The sequence below is a fragment of the Juglans regia genome, chromosome 12 (assembly GCF_001411555.2).
Source record: "Juglans regia cultivar Chandler chromosome 12, Walnut 2.0, whole genome shotgun sequence".
NCBI classification, from domain to species: Eukaryota; Viridiplantae; Streptophyta; class Magnoliopsida; order Fagales; family Juglandaceae; genus Juglans; species Juglans regia.
The window spans coordinates 11,247,380-11,274,152 of NC_049912.1; the positions used below are offsets into that span (position 1 = coordinate 11,247,380).

At 36.9% G+C, this 26,773-nt stretch overlaps 1 protein-coding gene across 4 annotated transcripts; it reads left to right on the forward strand.

The window, feature by feature from the left end:
• The first annotated feature begins 384 nt into the window (after nucleotides 1-384).
• LOC109003106 (exocyst complex component EXO84B-like) lies at nucleotides 385-24,429 on the forward strand. Of its 4 annotated transcripts, none has more exons than XR_004797783.1 (8): nucleotides 385-780; nucleotides 6,984-7,081; nucleotides 8,170-9,226; nucleotides 9,952-10,458; nucleotides 11,542-11,730; nucleotides 12,452-12,588; nucleotides 15,239-15,555; nucleotides 23,888-23,997. XR_004797783.1 is itself a non-coding variant. In XM_035683484.1 (7 exons), the coding sequence occupies exons 1-7, from the start codon at nucleotides 631-633 to the stop codon at nucleotides 24,048-24,050; spliced, it is 2,301 nt and encodes a 766-aa protein (XP_035539377.1). In that variant the 5' UTR covers nucleotides 385-630; the 3' UTR covers nucleotides 24,051-24,429. The 4 variants fall into 4 exon arrangements, 2 of the variants coding, with proteins under 2 accessions (XP_035539377.1, XP_018836644.1); XR_001998094.2 differs by having other exon boundaries at nucleotides 15,244-15,555; XM_035683484.1 differs by lacking the exon at nucleotides 15,239-15,555 and having other exon boundaries at nucleotides 23,888-24,429.
• The last annotated feature ends 2,344 nt before the right edge of the window (nucleotides 24,430-26,773 follow it).

Here is a 26,773-nt window from a genome sequence, read left to right on the forward strand (position 1 = left end):
GCAAGTTTCATGGGGTCCACTTGAAAAAGATTGTGGGTATCACGTATAAAAAAATTTTGAATTGAGATAAATTTAATGATTTAAAAGTTAAGTATTTAAATATTAGACTTAAGGTCTCGTTTGTTTTTAAAAAATATCTCATCTTATCATTATAATTTTTTTAAATTTTAATATAAAATAAAATAAACAATTTAATTTTTTCAAATTTTAAAATAAAAATAATATTAAAAAATATATTCTAATAATATTTTATTCAACTTTTCAATTTTCATCTCATCTCATCTCATCTCATCTCATCTCATCTATCAAAATAAAGGAGGCCTAACTTAAAATTGTATTTAATTGAGTTGATATCAAGTTCAGCAACCATACGTACCTAAAAATAAGAAAAGGGGTTGCTGGTAAGACTAGTCATCGGTCGGTCGATCGATCGATGGATCAAGAGTATAAAAAATGGAGCCGAGTCGTGGAGTGCTGGCTTTCGCTCCTCGCCAGCTCTGCTTCCTCACACGCGATCATTCAAAATTCTGATTTTCTTTTCTCCTCGGATCTAATATCGTGGCCCTTTGAATTTCGCTGTTGGAGGTCCGTTTCGCTGTTGTAGGTGAGTGTGAGAATTCTGTACTTATTATGGCTACGGCGAAGACAGCTCGGTCCAGGGGCTCGACGGCGATGGTGAAGGAGAACGGCGTGAAACTCGAGGAGGGTCTCGGTGTCTTCAAGTCCGATAAATTCGACGCCGATGCCTTCGTCCAGTCCCGCTGCTCTCTCAATGAGAAGGTTCGTTTCCTTCTTTTGTTGCTTTCTGTTTGATTGCCGGGAAATCGTAGGGACTATGAAAAAGGAGTTAAGATGGAAATGTAATTTACTTCGTGTTTTTAGAAACTAAAATATAAATATGATCGTAAATATGTGAAGCGCCGTATTTTAATTAGTTCATCTTTGGAGTAGAAAATTTGTTTTCTGTTTATACTAACAATTTTGAGAGCAATATGTTTAGAAATTTAGAGTGTATAGTTGTTATTGTGAGCCTAACTTTAGTTGAAACAAATTAAAGAACAAAAAATGATGCCCAAGAGGAAGAATTAGGGTTTGAAGTTTGTTTAAATTCCAGGTTGAATTCTAAACACCATCTCATTTTGAGCTGCAAGAAGAAAACACTATCATTTTCAGGTAGTAGCTTTCTGCAGTTGTTCATTGGGCAAGTTTCTTATTGGTTTCTTTTGGTATTTCGATAGAAAAGACTTTTTATTCATCATATGAGCCTTCCTTAACATTTGGCCGGAAAAATGATTTGAAAAATGTTCAAATTCTTCAAAAGTTTTCTAAAAATTCCTCATAGCCTCATAATTTGAGCTTTCCCCAGCCTTTTCTTCCTACTCATATTGGTATCAAGGACATAAGCACTCTTCATGCTAAATTCCCATGATTTTTTTCCCAGTATATCAATCCATCTTTTGGCATCATTAGACTCGGTGCTATCCTTAAAATCACATTCCCTTCGTGGTGGACAAATGGCACAAAGTTTCTTCAAATCCCATCACTTTGTATCGTGGTCAATGAGATTGTCAACTTTTATGACTCTATAGTGTGGTAAGCTTATAAGTTAATGATGTAAGCAGCCATTTGTCCTCCCATGTTCTGATATCCCTTCCATTGCCCATTCTCCACCTACACCCTTCTCACATAAATTTCTATGCCTCCCAGCTATGTTTCATGCATTAAATGGATTCCATAAAAAGCTTATAAATAAGGGATTGGGCATGTTGCATAAATTTTTTTCCAAAAGAGCCAAGTTAAAAGCCTCTAGACTTAAGATCCATCCCTCACATATGTTTAGATTCACACAAAATCCCTAGTTATTGCAATTTCATTCTTTGCTAATTGTCCCTTGTCTCCCTAAAAAATGCATCATAGACTCTAATTCATACAAAGGCTAGAAGGTAATCTAAATTAGCTCATAGCTAATGTGTGGATTGCTTGTGCCACTACTGTCACCAATATTTCCCTTTTCACTCGTGAAAGTATTTTTCCTTTTTGCCCTTTAAGTTTTGCCAAAACCTTGTCTTGATGTCTGAGAAGGTATATTTCTTAGATCGTCCCACCATAGAAGGTAAACCGAGATATGTTTCATGCTTCCTCACCATTGCCACTCCCATATAGATGTGATGTTGTCCTGGTCAATTTGGTTTTTGTTCTTGCTAAAAAAGAGGGAGGTGTTCTCTTAATTAAGTTTTTGACCCAAGACTAACTCATAGAGGTTGAGGATGTGCTGAATATATAAATATTCTTGTGTATTAGCTTGCAAAAATGCATACTGTCATCTACAAAAATAGGTGACATCTTTGCTACACCTCTAAAAATCCCCACTCCTATAATTCTCCCCTCATTCTCAGCTCTTCTCCGTAAAGATGAGACACCTTCCACGCATAAGAGAAAAAAGTACAGGGATCCCTTCATCCCCCATAAGAAGGAATCATACAACTCTTTGGTTCACCACCAATCAAGATTGAATAAGTCACAAAGAACACATAGTGCATTACCATCAAAATCCATTTAGAATTGTAGCCAAGTCTATTCACGACTCTTTCAACAAAATACCACCCTACCTTCCCCCCGCCCTTTTGCCTAAAAAATCTAATTGCTTTGAAGGCAACCAACACATTATTTGTAATTAGCCTTTTAGCACAAGCTCTTTTCTATCTGATATCATAACGGGTACAACAACCTTAAGGCTATATTTTTTATTTATTTTTTATTTTTTTTATAAGTAACAAACTTAAGGCGATTAGCATATTACTTGTAGAATGCATTGGCCAATCTGTGATCATTTGGTTATAACCTTTGGTTGACAGATTCCTATGGTTGCCATGCATTCGGCATGTGATTGCCTTTTAGTGGCTATTTCAAACAATTAGCCTTCTGGGGATAAACAATTTTATATTCGATAAAAGTAGGTTTCTTCATTTATATCCGATAAAGTAATTTGCATAATTAAATAAAACATTGTAACCAACTGAAAATGGGTAAGACAGGCACACAATAAATTCACTAAGTTCATAGTCCGCTCCTTGCTTGTACTGATCATCATTCTTGTAAAGTCACAAATAGAGAGCTTGAGAGAATAGAAACACCGTGCGTTGGAAACTTACCAAAAGGAAGTGGCACAAAGTGGCCGGAGTCAAAGTTTGTAGTTTCTGTAACAGTTTCCAATGAGGTAAGGAAGGTTTTGCTAAGGGAGTTGGTTGGTTATGTAAGGCTCGGTTTGGTGTGTCGAGGGTTGAGGGAGGAATGTCGTGGGGGAAAAGGAAAAGAGAGGATATAAATAGTTGAGAATTCCGGCGTCTTGGTCAGATACAAAATTGCTGAAATCTTTTGGACCAGGAAATTGGCTGAAGGCTTACTTACAAGATTGCTGAAATCTTTCAGACCAAGAAATCTCCCAAGGCAGTTGAAAGGGCGGAAGGCTCCAACGAATAAAGTCACACTTTAAAAAAATAGATTTTTTTTACACAAATAAATAAAATCTTAAAACACTTCAATAAAATGTCGGATGTTACAGGATGAATCCTTTTTGCCTTATGTGGTGAATCTGGATGGAAAGGAATGATCGACACTTTGAAGATAGGGAATGCATGTTGGATGAACTTTGAGATCTTTTTGTGCACACCTTATTGCTTTGATATTTTGCCATTGTGCTCAATGGAACCAGTGTTGGTTTCATTCATATTAATAAAATTTTTTGGTCGGGGAGGACAATGTTGTATTTTGGGTATTGGTTTATTTTGGATTTCTCATGGGCTTTTGGGTCATTAGGGGCTCTCTTGTATGGGCTAGGTGTTTTCTTGTATACAATCAGTGTACTTGGTTACTCCTATTGATATTTATATATATATATATAATATTATTACTTATAAAAAAAAATAAAGTTTTTTACTCATAAAAAAAGGGTAAACCAATGTTAAGCATGCACTGGCCACCATGTGAGCATTTGGTAATCACCTTTGGGGTGAGATATCCCTATGGTTGTCATGCATTTGGCATGTGATCGCCCTTTAGTGGCTATTTCAAACAAGTTTTTTGATACTATAAATGTGGTTAAGAAAATTAAGATCATTTAAAAAATTTCTATGATGAACAAATTTTTTTTTTTTGATTGGCACCAGGAGTCCAAGAATAGTGTCCCGATTAATCCTGAGGATGCGCAGGCATTCAACAAGGAGTTTGCCGCAAGTGCACCTTGGGTAATTCAAGGGGTTCTCTGATTAACAAATACCGCTTTATAATTGTAACGCCCCAATGGAAGGCCCAACCCACATGGCCTATACCCCAAAAGGACTAGTCAATGATACAATTAAAGCCCCATTGGAACCTTATAAAGAGCAAGAACTTCTCCTTCCCAAGCAATGTGGGATCCCATACACTACCTACCATTATCCATATCATATGGGGTATCACAATCTACCCCTCTTAAATTTTCGACGTCCTCGTCGGGCCTGTCCATTGTAGGTGGCACGGCTCAAGTCCCACATTTCTGGTTGGGATAGGCTCTGATACCATTTGTAACGCCCCAATGAAAGGCCCAACCCACATGGGCTATACCCCAAAAGGACTAGTCAATGATACAATTAGAGCTCCATTGAAACCTTATAAAGAGCAAGAACTTCTCCTTCCCAAACAATGTGGGATCCCATACACCACCTACCATTATCCATATCATATGGGGTATCACAATAATATTTGTTTTCTTCTAGGTTTTCTTGTTGCGAATGTTAAATAGAAGGATTGATTTAATACTCCATATTGCATTGACTTGTATTCTTCTGTTCGAGTGTTGATCTCTCTTGCTTCTAATTTAGACTGACCCTTATTTCAACTGGAAGTTAAAAATGTATTTCTACATAGCGACTTGCATGAGGAAGTTTATATGTAGCAACCACATGGGTTTGTTGCTTAGGAGGAGTATCGAGATACTGTATGTAAGTTAAAGAAGGCATTATATGGTTTGAAACAATCTCCTTGAGCATGGTTTGGGAGGTTATTTGATGTTGTATTGGCATTTGGTCTTTATAGATTTCAAACAGACCACTCGGTATTTCACTTACATAGTGATGCAAGTCACATTTTATTGGTTGTATATGTGGATGCCATTGTAATTACTGGAAGTGATTCTGCTAGAATTGTTAGGCTAAAATAGTTTTTACATGATCAGTTTCAAACAAAAGACTTGGGCAAGTTTAGATATTTCCTTGGAATTGAAGTTAGTAGATCTAAAAAGGGTATCAACCTATCTCAAAAGAAATATGTACTTGACCTTTTGGAAGAAACTTGCATGTTAGGTGCATGACCTATTAACACTCCCTATGGACCCAAATCGTACATTCTTGAAAGAGGAAGGGGGGTTGTGTAGATATCCAACTAGGTATCAAAGACTTGTTAGGAAATTAAATTATCTCACTATCACTAGACCGGACATCTCTTATACAGTGAGCGTACTGAGTCAGTTTTTACAAATGCCACCGGTCTCACATTGAGATGCTGTAATTCATATTCTTTGTTATCTTAAGCTAGCTCTTGGCCTTGGATTGTTGTATCGATCAAATGGACATCTCTGAGTTGAAGCCTTTTCAGATGCTGGTTGGGCAAGATTTCATTCAGATAGAGATCTAATACTGGATATTGTACCTTTGTGAGAGGTAACTTGGTTACATGGAAGAGTAAGAAACAAGCAATAGTAGCTCAGTCTAGTGCAGAAGCTGAATACAGGGCAATGACTCACACTACTAGTGAACTGACATGGCTGCAACACTTCTTCCAAGAGATTAGGTTTCCAGCTCTTGTTCCTCTTCAGCTATTTTGTGATAATCAAGTTGCAGTGCATATTGCCTCTAATCCTGTGTTCCATGAGAGGACTAAACACATAGAGATTGATTGTCATTTCATTCGCGATAAGATACTAAGTGGTGACATTTCTACACTTTTTGTGAAGTCTGCTGATCAACTTGCAGATATGTTCACTAAGTCATTGTGTTGTAGTCGCTTAAAGCTTATTTGTTTCAAGTTGGGCTTATATGATATATATGCCCTTGCTTGAGGGGGAGTGTTAGAGCATGGTTGTAATTAGTGTAACTTGTGAGGGTATAATTGTCAATTGTATGTAGTGTATATATATGATGGTACGCTAATGAATAAAGTAAGTATTTGTCCCATGTGTTTCTACAGAGTCCATGGTCCTTTCCCACATGTGCTTCTTGTAGAAACGTTGTCGTTTGAGTTTGATCTTTTGTGAGGTTATCCGTTACTCCCTAAGCACTCTTATGTTGTTTTATGAGTATTCCATTTTTCTTGGCGCCCGACTAATCGAGCTACACGTTGCTTGCCCATTGCATTCCTATTGCCCTTACCTTATTGTACTCGTTTATCTTTCTTCGCCTGTGTCGTTGCTCACATGAAACGCCATATCGCCTATCTATCCTTTACTCACCTGCTATTAATCTTGTAGGCCTTTGGTCACCCAAATGATGCTTTCTCCATTCATTAGCTACTCTTTTCCTAAACCTTTGCCTACCTTGGCCGTGCTTGCCTGAGTATTGCTCGCCTGAGCCTTTTTCTTACCTGGACCTTCGGATGAATTTTTCCCCTTTGCGCCCGAGATGAGGAACCTTTCATGTAGTCTTGTTTCGCCTGTACGTGGGGAGTTCCTACCTTCGAAGGGAGCGGTTTTCACACTGACTAGTCATTTTGGAGTATGGGCCCAAGATGTAGTTTGGGCATTCCATGGGTTGCTACATTACTGCAAGTTTTGCCTTATTCATTTAGATAATTATACTGGGCATACACATGAATGAGATGCACTGCAAATTTTGCTCCATTGCCATCAGGACTCTTCTATCAACCTAATTCCTCATATAAAAATAAACATGATTTTTGTGTTTAAAATGATATTTAAAACATCCTATGATGATATCTGCTGCTATTTATAGGATGTACAGAAATTATGTTCATACCTTTTGGATCTGAAAAAAGCTTCTGCTGAGGAAATGCGCAGAAGTGTCTATGCTAACTATGCTGCCTTCATACGGTGAGTTATTGTTTGGCTGTGCTAAAAATGGTAAATATCACATTGAGTGATTTATTAAATGTGTCCTCTGAGCTTTGTTGATTAACAATAGCAACTTGGTCTTCACATGTTGATGCGCTTCTTTAATTAGCAACTCTATGGGCGTTGGCTTTTATGCTTGTTATATTGTTCGTTGTGTTCCATCCAACATAAGCACTGCTTTTTTCCTTTGGAGTTGACATAACCATGTTGCATGAAAACAATTATTGAATTATGCTAATACTCAAAGGTAAAGATTTGATTTTGTCAAATATGTCAAGATTGTTGCTTACATATACTTCATTTGACTCAATAATTCATCCTCCTTCACCTTTTAAAATTTAATGCTACTTGCCAATCTCGCCTACTAATACAACATTCTTTTGCCTAATAGAGATCTGGAAATGTCTGTTTGTCTCTGCTTTATTTTAGCTTGTATATAAAACTACTAAGATTATGTGGAAAATAAACAATAAACGGTGAGAATTTTATGAGTATTGCTCTCCCCAGTTGAAGACCTTTCTCATGGTAGAGGTCATTTATGTTAAATTGTCCAATAAAATCTTATGAACATCTTTGAAACAAATATGCACTCCTTCATTTAACTTCATTTACTTACCCGGTGGTGGTCATTGAACATCTTTGAATTTTCATTCCTTACATTCTTCCAATGCTAAATATTAAATGAATAAAAATAAGATAAGAAAACTAAAATCTTTAACTGGTCCATCCATAAGAAATGCTTATGCCTTGAAAGTAGCTGTTGGGGAGTCTTTTTTTTTTTTCTTGCTTTTTTTCCTTTTTTTCAGTTTCTTTAAGTTCCAGTTTTGATGGAAGTTAGCATTCTGCTGGTTGAAAATCTACCTCCCTCTGCCTTCCAAATTCAGTTCTGGCATTACAGAGATTGTAACTATCTTGACCTTATAGTATGCTTTATATTTTTCTTTGGTTACCTCTATCTCATTACTTGTCTTATTGTCAGTTAAGGTCTGAAGCTTAAATCAATGGTTAGTAATTGATATATTGGTTTATTGTATGTGTGTCATTGAAATAATATGCATTTATTACAGCACATCAAAAGAGATATCAGATTTAGAGGGGGAGCTTTCTTCCATCAGAAACCTGCTATCTACTCAGGCTGCTTTAATTCATGGTTTATCTGAGGGAGTCCACATTGATTCCGTATCTATCTCTATTTCAGAAGGTTCTGCAGTTGACAATTTATTGATTTCAGAAGACAGAGAACCTTCAGAACTGGAGAAATGGTTAATAGAATTCTCCGATATCTTAAATGTTCTGTTAGCTGAGAGGAGAGTGGATGAAGCTTTGGCTGCCCTTGATGAAGGAGAGTGTGTAGCTTCTGAAGCAAAACAAATGAAAACGTTGACCCCGGCTATGCAAATGCATTTACAGACCTCTATTATTGAACTCAGGCAAAAGTTAGCCGATCAGCTGGCTGAAGCTGCTTGCCAGCCTTCTACGCGTGGTGGTGAACTTCGTGCCGCCATATCAGCTCTTAAAAAGCTTGGGGATGGTCCTCGTGCTCACAGTTTGCTACTTAATGCACATTTACAAAGATATCAGTATAATATGCAAAGCCTTCGACCATCAAGCACCTCATATGGAGGAGCATATACTGCTGCTCTCTCACAGCTAGTGTTCTCTGCTATTGCTCAAGCTGCAAGCGATTCGTTTGCCATTTTTGGTAAGGAACCAGCTTATACTTCCGAGCTTGTGATGTGGGCTACAAAGCAAACAGAGGCTTTTGCTCTTCTTGTTAAAAGACACGCATTAGCTTCGTCAGCAGCAGCTGGAGGTTTAAGAGCTGCTGCTGAGTGTGTTCAAATAGCATTAGGTCATTGTTCATTGTTGGAAGCTCGTGGTTTGGCACTTTGCCCTGTACTCTTGAAGCTCTTTAGGTCCAGCGTTGAACAAGCACTAGATGCTAATTTAAAAAGAATTCAAGAGAGCACTGCTGCTCTAGCTGCTGCTGATGATTGGATACTCACTCACCCTCCAACAGCTACACGTCAATCTGGTAGGTCTTCAAGTACATCCCTTGGTAATGCAATGGCATTTCAACATAAACTTACAAGCAGCGCCCATCGGTTCAATTTGATGGTCCAGGTGAACTATAAATGTTTTTCACTTACATTTCCACTTTCCAGTAACTAATATGTCATCTCTCTCTCTCTCTCTCTCTCTATGCTTGTGTCTTTGACATTCAGTTATGCATGCGAGTGAGTAATCGGTTACGTTTTCCCTTCTGAGTTGCATCCTCATCTTATGGTCTTAAATAAGTTTCTGTGAAATTGATCTCTCTTTGAGTAAGTGTGAACTTGGGTTGTACTCTCTTTTGTCTGAGATTTCCTTCAAGTTAGTAATTTGTATGTTATTTTACATATCATACTGCAACCAGAGTGCAAATATTGTTTACATTTTATATGCCCCTCCTGGTCTTGCACTCTACATTGACTTCAACTATTCTCACATTATTTGTCATTTTGTTCAGTTTTAAACAATATGTCGAGCAACCTTCCTCTTGCATTGAAATTCAGTTACGAATTTTTATCACCTGGGCAGACAAAATGATTCATCTATGTGAAATTACTGTATCATTCGAGTGCATCCTGTCTTTTAATGAACTTCATCTGAGTAGAATTTGTTACCTTAACGTCCCATTCATTTATGCGAGCACTTGTTTCTCTCGAGTCTTGGCTGTTGGGGGGCCTGATTGATCTTATGCTTGATGTCTTTTCTTTCCCATTGTGTGGATGGGGTTGAGGATTCCATTTCAGAGCTTTAATTCCTCCATTAATCTTTCTAGCTATATCTTCCACTTTCTCATACAGGATTTCTTCGAGGATGTGGGACCACTGCTAAGTATGCAACTAGGAGGTCAAACACTGGAAGGTTTGTTTCAAGTATTTAACTCATATGTGAGCATGCTCATGAAGGCATTACCAGGTTCAATGGAGGAAGAGGCAAGCTTTGAAGGTTCTGGAAATAAAATTGTCCGAATGGCAGAGACTGAAGCTCAGCAGATTGCATTGCTAGCAAATGTGTCATTATTAGCGGATGACCTACTTCCACGTGCAGCCATGAAACTGTCTCCTGCCAACCAATCTACTTACAATGGTGATACTCGTAGAGAAAGGCAGAACCGCCATCCTGAGCAAAGAGAATGGAAAAGGCGACTTATGAGTTCGGTTGACAGATTAAAGGATACATTTTGTCGACAGCATGCTTTAGACCTCATTTTTACTGAAGACAGTGAAAGCCATCTTACCGCTGACATGTACATAACTATGGATGGAAATGTGGATGAATTTGAGTGGTTTCCCTCACCAATATTCCAGGTATTCTTTTACTTATCAAAACAATATTCTAGGTACTCTTTTCATTTGACTAATACTCATGCAATGATATGTTTATCCATCTTCAATGTGCTGTGTAACCTCCTATTGTTTCTGGTGAACTGAAACCACACTGTTTTCTCTGTCTCACACTCACACATGCATATATTCTACTGCCATTCAAGCATCTAGAAAGTAAAACACGTGCAGTCTGCCTAAATTATGAGCTGTTTCACTTATTAAAGTCCAGCTAACACCTGCAAACTACCACCCATTCTCAAGCACGCCTGAAAACTCAATTGAATCGCAGTTTTTACATTTAATTGTATATGAAGGGTAATAGTGTCATTTTACTGCAAGGTAATGAAAACCATCCAATTCAAAGCCCCAATGTGACAATTGAGAATTTTATTGGTTTCAAGTGATTCTAGGGAAGCTTCAAATTGACTAATCTTTATGGGTTATATTGCAAATGTGGATAGTGCTTTCTCGGGGTTGTTTTACATATGGCATTAGAGTCAAGTAGTAAGGCTAGCCATCTGATACTAGAGCACGCCATGACCCTGACAAGGATGTCAGAGATTTAAGAGGGGGAATTAATAATACCCCCGTCTCACATTGGGAATATGAGAATAACCCAAAGTGGGTAGGTTATAAAGGTAGTCATAGGTGTTAAGTCACATATTGATTACCTACTATGTGAAACTAGGCTTTATGAGTGATTCTTGAGAAACTTCAAATTGACTAGTCTATTTTTGGGATTATAGCATAGATGTGGCTAGCAAAGTTATACCAGGCATCTTCATGCATTTATAATTGGGATGGATTCCAGCATGCTGTGCATTGCGATGGATCTCAGTATGCTGCATTACTAGAACAAATGTTTATGGTGCCTTCTCCTTCAAAAAAGGCTCCTGACTGCTAATAATTACTGATGCTAAAGGAGGATCAACGTTTTTTGATAGCCCTAATTTAAGTTTATGCTTTCTTAGTTTATGTAAATTAAGTGGCTTTTGTCTCCACTTTTGTTTTAGTAGGAGTTTTCCGAGTCTGAAATATCTGATGTTGCTACCTTGTTATGACCAGGAACTATTTGTAAAACTGAATAGAATTGCTAGTATAGCAGCAGAGATGTTTGTTGGCAGAGAAAGATTTGCCACGTTACTATTGATGAGACTTACAGAAACTGTGATCTTGTGGCTGTCAGAAGACCAGAGCTTTTGGGATGATATTGAGGAAGGCCCTAAGCTGTTAGGATCTCTTGGTCTACAACAGGTATGCAGTCTCATATTGATTCACTCAGACTGCGGTATCATTATACCTTCTATATTTGTTTAGGGGGCTAATGCACTCTAGTTCAAATGACATCTCCTCCCCTATAACAAAGATGGAAGGTGAGATTTGAATACAAAAATATTTGAGTGGGGGATACAACTTAGGTGCTAAAAACCTACAGGTCATTGCATCATGAGAAGTGTGTAGGGGTGTAGTCTTCATAGTTTTTTTGGGAGCCTTTCAGGCCCCTCTCGATTTTATTCATAGTTGATAAGGAGGAAGGAGTGTAATTCAATGTTAATGGTTCTACCTTCTTGCCCATTCCTGTTCTTGAGGAAGAGAGAGAATGTCTAAATGCCTCTCCCTTTGTAGCTTGTCCTTTTTACCTGATTCCCAATATGAGTTTTTCATCCTTCTGTTATATTGACTCCACTCGTTCTTTGTTTTTTCCAAAAGTCAATTTCCAGCCTAGTGTTGCTTAGAATCTTTGCGAAATTATCAAATTATAATATATATGCCGACATGAGGAACTTAACCCTGATATTATGCAGAATTTATGTTGTACAAAATGAAGAGGTGAAAATACTGAAAATGACCACCTAAAACTTCAATAAGTAATGATCTCAAACCAGTCTTTTCTGTGGTCTTATGTAGAAGTATGTATGTCCTGTTGTCTCATTTTTGGAGATTTCTCATTTATTTCGGGTTGTTTTATATGCAGTTTTATTTGGACATGAAGTTTGTCATATGTTTTGCTTCCCAAGGTCGCTACTTGTCTAGGAATTTGCATCGAGTTGTCAATGAGATCATATCAAAAGCAATGGCAGCATTTGCTGCAACAGGGAAGGATCCTTATAGGTAGGCTTTCTTTCACCTCCCTTCTGGATTATCAATAAGCTCTACATTTTGTGTAAGTGTACTCATAGGCTGCTCTACAAATACTTAAAGACACATATATTATATACGGACAGCTTAATCATTAATATAACTCGTAACTCTTAACTATTTACAGAACTGGACTAACATATGATCTCCAAATTTTTTAAACTAGTTTATTGTATGTTATCTGTATGTCCCATGTAGATAACCATTGTCCAGTATATATGTGTGTGTGCGTGTGGGAGTCTTTAAAGGTCTGACTAGTTTTGAGAAGGCAGTGCAAAAATAACTCCTTTTAGAGCATTCTCAGAAAACCATTTTTATCAGATTATGCAAAGGTAACTAACCCAAATGTAGATTTGACACTATTCAATGCTTAATTTTTCTTTATATATAAATTTCTTTCCCTCGCTCTTTCTTTATTGTTTCTCTCTCTTCTTCCTTTCATGTATCTATTTCGTTATCATTTATGAGACTCTTTCTTTTCATTTGTTTATTGCTTTAACGAAATACAGATAAAATTTGGATGAGCTGTTGGATGGTATTCTTAAAAGTGGTCAGTTAAAATAGAAAAAAGAGGTTTTGGTCTGCTATTTTAGATAGAGATATATATAAACTATTGTGAATGCTCTTAGGCTTTTAAACTTGTGCTCCTATCTTCTTTGGCGAGAACTTCTTGCACGATATTCATCACGCGAAATGATATATATAAGTCTCAAATGCACAAACCTCGCGCAAGCTCTTTATAAAAAGTTGGCCCCACCATGAAAAAATGTGAAAAACACACTTTATCTTGATGGCGCCCACATTTTTACAAAAGGCTTGTACATTTGGGGTTTGTACCTAGCATTACTTATTCTTCATTTGTGATCAAGCACAGTAGTTTGAATTATGAAGTAGGGTAGTTTGAATATAGTTTCTTTTCTGCTAAATGCTCTTCAGCGATTATGTTTTAGAGATCTATTCCAGAGAAAACACTATGGTTGTCATGGATTTCTAACAATCTAAATGTAACTCAAAATTACAGGCCTATAGAGATCTAATATGCAGAAATTCAGTTTCTGCGCTTTATTATTGTTTTTCAATAGAGTTAAATACAAAAATGGTCCTTGTGTGGCTTGTCTTAAGGTCAAATTACTCCATGCTTTTCTGTTTTTGCTAATTAAAAAAGGGTAGGAGGGGACAATCGTAGGTTGCTACCCTACTTGGGCGTGACCATGTAGAGTGTGGTGAGCCAATACATGCAGGAAAAAGAACAGGAGACTTTAGAAGACCTGTTGAAAAAGAAACATATCAGAGATTAGTTGGCAAACTAATCTATCTATCACATACCAGACCTGACATTGAATTCGCAGTGACTGTGGTGAGCCAACACATGCATTCACCTAAGGAAACTCACATGGAAGCTGTGCACAAGATCCTCAGATATCTCAAGGGTTCTTTGGGCAAAGGACTTTTCTTCAAAAAATGTGAAAGCAAGGAAGTAGAAGTCTTCATAGATGCTGATTGGGCAGGTTCAGCAGAGGATCGAAGGTCCACCACAGGGTATTGCACCTTTGTATGGGGAAATTTGGTAACTTGGAGAATCAAAAAACAAAATGTAGTGGCTAGAAGTAGTGCTGAAGCTGAGTTTAGAGCAATTGCATAAGGGATGTGTGAAGGATTGTGGTTACGGAAACTCTTGGAAGAACTACATGTCACAGTAAAATTCCTTATCAAACTCTACTGTGATAACAAAGCAGCCATAAGCATCTCTCTCAATCCAGTTCAGCATGTGTTACGATCCCACTTTGACTAAGTATGAGATTGGTTGGTGGTTTATAAGCCCCTAGATACCCTTCCCTTACAAGCCGATTTTCAAGGGTGAGTTATACTTGGTGGGTTCATAACTAATGGTATGAGCCACCCCGCATATGCAGTCCATGTGCATATGCAGTCCATGTTAGCACGGTTGCAATCTTGCGGCATGGGGGGTGATGCCGGCATGATAGTGTTCGTCCGGGGTTAGGAAAGACCTAGCGCACAGCCAGTCCGTGTGAGCGTTGGGACTGCCGTGGACGTCGGTTGTGGAGCGTGGTGGTTGTTACGATCCTACATCGACTAAATACGAGATTGGTTGGTGGTTTATAAGCCCTTAGGCACCCTTCCCTTGTAAGTCGATTTTCAAGGGTGAGTTCTACCTAGTGGGTTTATAATGTTATATATATAATTTATGTCTCTATATTTAGATTGTATAGCAGAGAATTAAGCTAACTATAAATAGTCTTAACGTGTATAGACACTGAATGTGTTACAGAGAAATCGGTAGAAGAAATAGCAAGTTGTAACTCTTTTCTATAAATAATGAAAGAAACCTAATGGAAGAGGTATTCAGACCAATCTTGAAATGGTATCAGAGACATTACTCTGATTATCGTTTCTCTATGGTCTTTATCCTTGAGAGTTTTTGAGTTTCGACAATAGGAATTATTTTCTTTCTCTGTTTTCGCATGTTGGTAAGTTTCTAAGTTTGTGGTGAGTGTTTTCTCACACGTCTGGTGAGTTTCGACTTGTGGGCTCATCACCTTGGTGGCTTTGAGGCTGTCGGCAGGTTCTGTGTGGTGGTTTACTGTGATCTTGTTTTGGGCAGTGCAGTTTGGTGCTTGTCGGCAGTTTCTGGTGGCTGAAGACGTGTAGTTTCTGGGTAGTTTCTGGTGGTTGAAGACGTGCGGGTGTCTCCTTTGGTGAGTGTCGGCAATTTCTGTGGAGGTCTGTAGGGCAGTCCTAAAGTTTCTGGGTAGTTGTGAGGCAATCAACCATTTCTATGGCAGACAACACTCTCTGTGGTGGTGGGTTCCTTCCGTGTGGTGGCTGTGTGGAGGTAGGCTACGCCTTGGTGATCTCTCTGCGGTGGCTGTGTGGGTTCCTTCTCTCGGTGATCTCTATTTTCAGAAATACTCTGGGCAGGTTTGTGTTTCTTTTGTGTTTTGTGGGTTTTTCATGTGGGCTTCAATTCCTTTGTGTTTTTTTGCTTTACGAGTTGGGCTTCTCCTTGTGTTTTATGGGTGATCTGGTTTACATGTTTGGGCCTCTTATCATTTGGATTTGGACCTAATTTAAGTTAGGCTTGCCACTTATTTGATTGACTACTTGAGCATATTTCTCTAAGTGCTTTTCATCATGTCTATTGAAAATACTATTGTTCGCTTTACTGGAAAGAATTTTTCTACGTGAGAATTTCAGTTTAAGATGTTTTTGAAAGGAAAAGAATTATCAAATCATATTTATAATTCTGCTAAAGTTCCCACTGATGAAAAAGAATTTGCTCAATGGGAGGTCATGGATGCCAAGGTAATCTCTTGGTTATTGGGGACGATTGAGTCTCACCTTGTGACCAATTTTCGCTGTTTTACTACGGCTCAGGCTATGTGGGATTATCTTCATCGTATTTACCACCAAGATCATAGTGCTCGGAAGTTCCAATTAGAATTGGAAATTAGTACTTATAGTCCAGGCAATTTACCTATTGCACAATTTTATCCTAGTTTTATTAACCTTTGGTGCGAGTATTCTGCCATTATTCATGCTAAGGTTCCCACTACAGCACTCACGGCTCTTCAAGCAGTTTATGCTGAGAGTCAACGTGATAAGTTTTTAATGAAGCTTCAACCCGAATTTGAGCCCGTTCGAGCTGGTTTGTTGAATCGTAATCCGGTACTTTCTTTGGATATTTGTTTGGGAGATTTATTGCGTGAAGAACAACGGTTATCCACTCAAATAGGTATGACTTCTGAGAAAGTTTTTTCTGAGACTGTGAATGTAGCCTATGCAGCACAAGGGAGATGGATGAACAACTTGCAATGTGTCAGTTGCAAGAAATTTGGTCATATCGCTGCAACTGTCCTAAGAAAGTTTGCAACTACTGTAAGAAAGAGGGCCATCTCATCAAAGATTGTTGAGTACGACCTTAGAATCGCCAATCCCAAGCTTTCCAGGCTGCTGTACAGTCTTCTTCTTCATCTTCTGCGCCTCTTACTGTAAGCTCTGGTTCATCTGTTCTCACACCAGCAATAGTCCAACAGATGATTGTGTCTTCTTTTACAGCCTTAGGATTGCAAGGTATGGGTGCTAACTCAACTTCTTAGATTGTTGATTCGAGCGCTTCTAATCATATGACTGGTAATACGACGAGTCTCCATGGTGTTCTTAAGTATAGAGGCACGCAAAATATTCAGATCGCTGATGACAGTACTCTTTCTATTACTACTATTGGTAATTTGGGCTCTTCATTTCGTGATGTTTTTGTCTATCCTGGATTGTCTACCAATTTGATTTCTGTTGGACAATTGGTAGATAATAATGTGGGAGGACAGTGATCGCGAAGGGGCCTAAAATTAGACGTTTATTTCTCATACAATTTTCTATTCCTAATGTTGTTTCTCTTACTTGTACGGCTACTGCCAATACTAATGAAGTCTGGCATAAGAAATTAGGTTATCCTAATTCTGTTGTCTTGACTGATCTTATGAAACATAATTTTTTGGGCAATAAAGATTCATTTTCTTCTTCTCCTGTATCTTTTGATTATGCTACTTGTCGTCTTGGTAAAAATAAAACTTTACCTTTTCCTGCACATAGTAGTCATGCTTCTAACTGTTTTGAGATCGTGCATATTGACGTTTGGGGTTTGAGTCTTGTTATTTCTCATGGTCAATATCGTTATTTTGTGACGTTTATCGATGATTATAGTCGTTTCACCTGGATATATTTTCTCCGTTCTAAAGCTGACATGTTTTCTGTCTTTCAAAAATTTGTTACGCTTGTTGAGACAGTTCAATACTTGTATTAAAACTTTACACTCCGACTCAGGGGGAGTACATGTCTCATTCTTTTTAAACTTTTCTTCAACAAAAGTGGATCATTTCCTAGTGTTCTCGTCCTTATACTAAATAAAATGGAGTCGCTGAGCGTAAGAATCATCATCTCTTAAATGTCGTCCGTACTTTATTGATTGACTCTTCTGTACTTTCTAAGTTATGGGTAGAAGCTTTATCTACTGCTGTCTATTTGATCAATCGTTTGCCTACTGCTACTCTAGATTATGATTCTCCCTTTTTTTGACTATTTGGCATATCTCCTGAGTATCAATCCTTTCATATTTTTGGATGTGTTTGTTTTGTTCATCTGCCACCTGTTGAGCATCACAAGCTTGCTGCACAGTCTGTCACATGTGCCTTTATGGGATATAGTCATACTCAGAAAGGATTTGTTTGTTATGATGCTCATGCAAATAAATCCCGAATCTCACAGAATGTGATTTTCTTTGAAAATCAATATTTCTTTCAGTCTCAGGTTATTTCTGATCCTCCTATTACCCTTCTTCCCACTTTTGATGATGTGTCTTCTTCTATTAAGCGTTTTCAACCAAGTATGGTGTATCATCGACGTCATCCCCATTCTTCAACGCCCCTTCCAGACACTGAACCATCATTTGATTATTCGGTTCCTATACCTCGGCACTTCACCCGGGTTACACATCCACCGGATAGGTATGCTTTTCCTCACATCTCGCTTATTGCTACTCTCGACGCTGTTTCTGTTCCTCACTCTTATACCCAAGCATCTACCCAAGCGTATTGGCAGCAGACTATGCAAGAGGAAATCCAAGCTCTTCAAGACAATCAAACTTGAGACCTTGTAATTTGTCCCTCTAATGTCAAACCTATTGGTTGTAAATAGGTGTACTCAGTCAAGTTTCGAGCTGATGGCTCATTGGACAGATATAAGGTCTGTCTCGTGGTTCTTGGAAACCGCAGGAGTATGGTATTGATTATGGAGAGACATTTGCACCTGTTGCCAAAATGACTACTATATGGACTATATTGGCACTTGCTGCATTGCAAGGGTGGTCTCTCCGGCAGATGGATGTGAATAATGCTGTTCTACAGGGGGATTTGAAGGAAGAAATCTATATGTCCCCACCTCCTGGCATGTTTTCTATACCTTCCTCAGAGGTTTGTCAGCTATGCCGATCCTTGTATGGACTAAAACAGGCACTGCGTGCATGGTTTGGCAAATTTCATTCTAACTTGCTTGCTTTTAGGGCTCGTCTGTTTTCAGAGATGAGATGAGATTAAGGGCAAGTTTGGGGCACAAGACAAAATACAAAATTCTCATCTTATCTCATCATTACACATTTTTTAAATCCCCATACAAAATATAATAAACAATTCAACTTTTTCAAATCCCAATACACATTTTTCAAATCTCAAAACAATAATAATATTAAAATATAATATTTTAAACTTCAAAACAAAACACAAAATTCTCATCCCACCCTCCAAACCTGCTCTAAATTTAAAAAGTTGAATAAAGTATTGTTAGAATATATTTTTTAATATTATTTTTTGTTTTGGGATTTGAAAAAGTTGAATTGTTTATTTTATTTTGTATTGGAAGTTGGGAAAGTTGTAATGATTATATTAGATGAGATGAGATGAGATGAGATGTTTTCTAAAAACAAATGAGGCCTTAATTTTAAAGTTAGTTTGATTCCTCTCTTTTCCTTCGCAAGACTTCTGCAGGAATCATATTGCTTCTCGTATATGTCGATGACATTGTGATTACTGGCTTAGATACTGAGTTAATTAAGCAATTACAATAGGATCTCAAGGCCTCCTTTCACATGAAAGATCTTGGTCCCCTGTAGTACTTTCTTGGCCTTGAGGTGTAGCTTATTCCAACTGGTACGTTGTTACACCAGCACAAATACATGCAGGACGTTATTTCATTGGGTGTTCTCCAATCGGGTAACTCTGTTTTTACTCCATTGGAGGTAAATCTTAAGCTTCGTCAGGAAGAAGGAGAGCCTTTATCAGATCCATCCTTGTATCAGCAGCTTGTTGGATGTTTGAACTACTTGATGATTACTCGTCCTGACATTTCTTTTGCTGTGTAGCAAGTCAGTCAATTTATGCGGGCTCCCCGACATCTTCATTTAGTCGCTGCCCGCCGCATTCTCCGATATCTGAAAGGCACATCTACACTCGGGTTGTTCTTTCATAAAGAATCTTCCTTACAGTTGGTGGGGTATAGTGATGCTGATTGGGCAGAATGTATGGATACTCGTCGCTCTGCTATCGGCTGGTGCATGTTCTTAGGCAATGCATTCATTTCTTGAAAGAGTAAGAAGCAAGATAGAGTATACAAGTCCTCTACTGAGTTTGAGTATCGTGCCATGTCTTCCGCATGCTCTGAGATCACACGGCTTCATGGGTTATTAGGTGAACTTGGTTTTTCTCAACTGCATCCCACTCCTCTTCATGCTGATAATATCAGTGCTATTCAGATCGCCGCTAATCCTGTATTCCATGAGCGTACGAAACATATTGAAGTTGATTGTCATTCCATACGTGAATCCTTTGACAAACATGTGATTACTCTCCCTCACATTTCCACTGAACGTTAAACTGCAGACATATTCACTAAAGCTCTTTCTCGGCAACTGCATCAGTTCTTGGTTGGCAAATTGATGCTTTTTGATCCACCAGCATCAATTTGAGGGGGGATGTTATGTATATAATTTAGGTCTTTCCATATTTAGATTGTATGGTAGAGAATTAGGCTAACTATAAATAGTCTTAACGTGTATAGACACTTAATGTGTTACAGAGAAATTAGTAGAAGAAATATCTAGCAAGTTGTAACTCTTTTCTATAAATAATGAAAGAAACCTAATGGAAGAGGTATTCAGACCAATCTTGACAAATAACAATATGACAGGACTAAGCATGTAGAAGTGGATAGACATTTTATCAAGGTTGAAGAATGAACCATCTGTATGACTTATCTTCCTACAAAAGAGCAAACAGCAGATATCATCACCAAAGGGCTATCTAGACAAAGTTTTGATGATCCAACTTGAGGGGAAGTGTGGAAATCCCAATAAATATGAAGATGGAGTAATTAGTGGTAGATATTGTTTAGGAAGTTTCTATTTAGGAAGTTTATGGTTTTCTGTCAATTAGTTAGGCAGATTTTCTTGCTCTTATTTTGGAAATTCTTTCCTTCTATGATATTTCTCTTGTATCTTAAACAGAGATCACTAGCATGTACAGAAATATACTAAAAATCTCACTCTGATTTCAGTTTGTACTTGTAGCAGCACTCATACTGCAAAGTTGAAAGATTGAGGTAGGTGGGAAATCGTGCATTACCGGTTACCTGGGAATCCTACAAGATTATCCTGTTTGGATCGACATAAGTACAAGGGATCCAAATGCATATGGGAACATGGATTTCATCCTCTAACACACCTCAAGGATTAGAATAGGGTAACACTGCTTTGCTCTCTTCGAGGGGGCTCATCCAAGAAAATGAGGGAAAATGAGAGATCAGTAAGGTTGTGTTTGGTTGTTGAACCAAACTCAACTCATCTCAAACCAATCATTGATGAAACCCACTATTTTTTCTACTTTCCCTAAAAAAATTAAACTCATCTCAACCTACTTCATACATTTCGGCCTAAAAAGTTAAACTCATCTCATCATAAAAAAGTTAAACCCATCTCAATGGGACCTACAAAATACTACTATTCACGACTCAACTCAACTCATCTCAAAATCCAAACGTAACCTAAAAGTCAAAGTATAATTTGGGTTCCTCTCAACCCATTCCCTCAAAATTTCACACTCTGCATCGAAAACCCACTCTACTGCCTTTAACAGCCCATTGTGGACATACCCACCACCAAAATTTGCCTGCCCCAGTTTGTTATCAAGTAAAACAGCATAATCACTTTCCTAGCCAGCGGTATAGAGGCATCTCTGCCACACCGAGCGAGCACAGGCCAGACAGTATACACCCTCAAGGATGGGAAGGCCACTAGCGATTGACATAGACACATAGAGAGCACCAGTATTTGAAAATTGAGTGAGAAGTATCCATGAAAGGTGAACGCGCCTCCGTTGGCCCAAATCAGGATGCCCCGACCAGAATTCACGTCGTTCCTCGATTCCCCCACGTACTTGTACCCATTCTTCCACACGTACTAGCCTTGCCTGTCATGCATGCAAGTAAGCCAAGACTACCTCCACAGCATTGACCCTGACTTCATGCTCGTTTGCTAGCCCTTTTAATTTGAACTCAGCGACCCCTCTGATATCCTTCACCGAAGTGGCGAACACGTTCTTGAAGAAAGGGCTTCTTGCAGCTAGAACGCACCAGTGGATGAGGATTTGTTGGCTGTTGCTGCTGGCTACTGCTACTGTCAGTTACAATGATCTTGGTGTCGGCATAGTAATCGGAGCTGGGAGAGTCGACAAGCGATTTGAGGTTCTCAATGAGGCGGCGAAGGGCAGACATCCGAGGGTGGTGTAGGCTCAGAGGAGAGTGTTTCAGCGTTGGTGGCGACGCAGTATATACTACTGCCATTGCTGATTTTGTTCCAAACCTACCAGAGAGAGAGAGAGAGAGAGAGAGAGAGAGTGGATAATGACCAGATCGTAGAGGAAGGTTGTTCTAATTCTACATGCCCAAATCTTCACTTCTTCTAATTCTACATGGCCCAAATCTTCACTCATGCTCATATCAAGAAAGAGATACCCATCTTCAAATACCCTTGTTTATGTCAGCGTAACATTATGTTCCAAGAGAAATTCTCCGTACATCAATTTTTGTTGCTGCAATGGATTTATGTCTTCCATATTCGCATTAAATGTTCAGCTTCACGTAGTAAATGTTGTAAGAAGGTTCAACTAAGATCTTTAAATTTTCACCATCTAAAGACTTCACTGTGAGAACCCTTTCTCCAGGATCTCTACTTATTTCATCATGGAGTGCACAATGATAATTCTGAAAACAGAGTTGAAGTTCTGCATCACTCAATTCAACCATATCAGTATCAATTCTTAGATACCAATTGTTAAAGACTCAAGCATTGATCCAAAAGCCTTTAGATTGTTGGATATTAATTTGATTAAACTTTTAGCCCTCAAGATCATAACACATCTCAATCCCCTTTTTAAGGGTATGTGGATTCCCTTCTAAAGAGGTGAGAATCTGCATTCCCATTACCTTTGTTCTTTCAAATAATTCGTCCCTTTTTACTTGTCTTAATTACGAATATTTTATTTACATTATATAGTCTAGGGTTTATTATTCTGCTACCCAGCGTCTGCCTCATACACTCAGATTGGACAAGGTGCTTGATCTTTAGTCAATGACTTTATAAACTTCTTCATGAACTTGTTTGGCTTTTTTATTTATTGGATATCGTTTTTTGTGGCACCATTTGATTTAAGGAACTCTTATGCAAACCATTTGATCAAAAATATTTTATGTTTTTTATATTTGTTAAAATGAAAAAGCAAAAGAAATATTTCAAAAGGCCTTATATGGTCATTACTCAAGGCCATGTTTGACAACCTTAGAATTCTCAAAAATTTTCAACACCTCAAATTTTCTTATAACTTCATTCCCAAGCATTACTAGAACACAAAAAACTTTTTTATTTCAAATTTTCAAATTTTCATCTACACATTACCTAATCATTAGTCAAACACAAAAATCAATACAACTTCTACAAATTCCAAAACAAAAAATAATCTTAAAAAATTATATTTAAACAACTTTTCACAAACTTCAATACAATACTTATTTAAAAAAAAAATTATTCAAATTATTCTCTTTCCTTTTCCAAAACCTAATCTCAAACAAATTCCCAAAATTCTCAAATATTCTAAACATTTGTGGTATCCAAACATAAATGTAGGAATGCCATATTATAACCATCCATCATATTCATAGTCATTCCCAAAGAAGAGTTAAAGTCACATTCTCAAGAACTTAGATTTACATTAATCACTTTTCTAGGAATATTGATGTATCTTGTAAGAGTTAAGTCGCATTTTAGATTTTTGAGAATTAAACGCCTCGGAACACTAATTTAGGGTGGTTGTATCTTGGGAGTCAAAGATTGTATGGTTATTATGATTACATCATATTAAGTTTTACCATGACTTTATCTATTATGTTTATTTGCTAACAGTAGAACACCATCTAGCGATATTGGCTAGTGTTTTTAAGATTTCAATAACAAAGTCAGCTATCATTTTAAATCCAAGTCATGAAGAAACCAGGATTTCTGCACCAATAAATTTTAAGACCGTTGTGCTTAATCATGCTGAACATCTACTACTTGTTTAGAGAAAACCAAGAAAACTTCCATCTATACTTGTGTGTTTGTGTGGCCTCATTGTACGTGTGCTGTTCCTGAGGTGTGATTAATGTTTTCTGTCAGCGTACTACCGGAAGACGACTGGTTTAATGACATTTGTCAAGAAGCAATTGAAAGATTGAGTGGAAAACCAAAAGCCATCAACGGAGATCGAGAACTCAACAGCCCAACTGCATCTATTTCAGCACAGTCAATATCATCTGTGAGATCTCATGGGAGCTCTTAATGCACAGTTGCATCCTTATTAAACTAGACTGCAGAAGAATCTGTTTGTGGATATGTTAATGGGACGTTGTAGTTGTAAGCTCTTTTTTCTCTCTCTCTCTCTCTTTTTTTTTTTTTTTTTTTAATTTTTAATTTTAAAATTTTTTAATTTTAATTTTTATTTTTATTTTTTTATTTTTGCGCCTAATTTTTGTTCATCTACCTCATATTTTTAGATTTTTATAAGCTGATGTTTCCGTGGTCGTGAGTTTAGGAATTCGTTTTATTTTCTAATTGAGTGAGCATTTGAGTTTGTAAACGTCCATTACATCATTTGATCCAATTCTGTATAATGCGAAGTATGGGTGGGTTGAAGAAAAACCCTTGAGTTTCCACCTTAAGTGCTTTACTAAATAGTATTAGCAATTTAGTTATTTCGGTTTGTGCATTGTGCAATTTTACGACTAGTTAACTTAAAATTGGATAGTTTATCTTATTAATTAAAGTTATAGTATTAAATATATTTTATCCAATTTAGTGTTACGAGCCCAAATGAGGGATCTCGTAACAAAGGGTGAATTTAATGATAAAAATGGGTCACTATAGCTAACCTATGTCTTCTTCAAACAAAAAGGTTTGGGAATACAATTCACTCATGTCTTTATTCATAGGTCGTGCCACTTAAATAATATATATGTAGCTTTTTTACCCGTTCAATAGGTAACAAAAGGATAAACATAACAACAGATAAATATGGCACTCATTAACATCTCATATTCAAGAGATAAAGATGAACTTGTGCAAGATAAGTCCTCTCATTAACAAACTATCTTCATTCCACAGAACTCTAGGAGTTTTGCATTTCTCCTGGACTCTTGTTGATGATTACTGCTAACAATTCCAGCAAGAATCTTGCACCAACACATGTTATCCTTGTAGATGGATGACTACCTGTAACATTTAGCCCTGTTTAGATACAAAGTTATCTTAATTCATCTCATCTAATCATTATAAATTTTTTAAGTTTTTACATAAAATATAATAAACAATTCAAACTTTTTCAAATTCTAAAATAATAATAATATTAAAAAATAATATTCTAATAATATTTTATTCAATTTCATCTCAATTCATCGCATCTCAACTCACTATTCAAACTTCACCTTAGCCGATCACTTTTATCTACCGTGTGTGAATACTTTTAGTTTTCGTAAGGAATGTATTTTTTATTTTTTCAATTTCAAAATAGACTGAGAGGATCAAGGTATTAGAGCATTCTCAATAGTTCCTTTATCATATCCTTCAAAATACATTATCAAAATTCATTTTTTATATTTTACATACTAATTTTTACAATAGGTCATCCATCAGCTTATCTATTTTTTTTATATTATTTAAATATTCTTTTTTTAATATTTTTTATCTTTTCAAATATTTATTCTAACTATTAATGAATTTGTAATATCTCTTCATATACAATGTTATACAATTATGTCATATTTTTTATTAATCCAAATTTAATTATATAATTATGTTATATAATTAGACTAGTGATACACTAACAACCCATCTACAATTTGTCTACTACTTCTTTATAAAATATATTTCTTTTAAATTTTAGATATATCAAATCAAAACCAAAAAGAAAAATCAAATTTGAAAAAAATATTAGTTTATTCAATAGTAGTTCATGAGTAGTAAATTAGTTGGTAGTTTATCATTTATCATATAATTATGTCTTATTTCATATATGGATGAAAGGGTGGATCCTTCCCAATATGAAATCAGGGTGAGAAAAGGGGTAAATGAAAGTAACAGAGAAAAATGTCTAAAGGAGAGAGAAAATTATTAAAAATATTTTAAAATTGTGAACAACATTCTCTATATCTAAAGGATTATTATAGCAAAATGTAAAATAAAGATCAAAATACAAAATCCATTGGAAGGGTTTTTGATCAACTTTCTTTATATTTTACAGAAAAATATATTTTACATGAGTCATTGTGAATGCTCTCAGACCAAAATTTAGATATCAATGTGCTAATATTCACTATTTTTTTAAAGTCTCCTTTACGGTATAATTTCATAAGCATGCATATTTAGTTACTGTATAATATTTTTTCTTACATAAATTGTGTTGGTCCTACATAAGTCTTTGACTAGTTTCAGGAACTGATAATCAAATTCATCCTAACACCAATTTCATTCGACTTGTCCGGTTTGTGGTTTAACCCATATCGCTCAACCTATTTCTTTTATAGCGTGTTTATGTGTTAGATAAAAACATGACCGATATGTGATTTGTGTGTTCCTGCCCATATTTCTTAAACAAAAACGAAAAGAAAAACTTAGGGGAGAGCTATGAAACTAAAGGGTCTAGTGTTACCTTTGTAGCACAGTAGCAGCCAGCATGTGACAATTCTGACTATTTATCTGGGTTCTGCCCCGAGAATCTAGGTATACCCGAACTAGAACTTGGGTTTCAAACCCTGGTCAGAATCCAGATGAACCCAAGTTTTTTAAAACTCAAATTCTAGGTTGAACCCCGTCTTTTTTTTTCTTGTTTTTTTTACAATAAAATTATATGCCTTACAGCTACAATCAATCCTTCTTTCCTAAGTATAATAACTTGAAAATCAAAATCCTCGAGTGGTTCTAAGAACATGTTCTAAAATTTTTTTTTTCCACGAAAACTGCCTTTTTCGGAATTCGTATAGCCAATTTGTATAGCCAATTTTTTTTTCC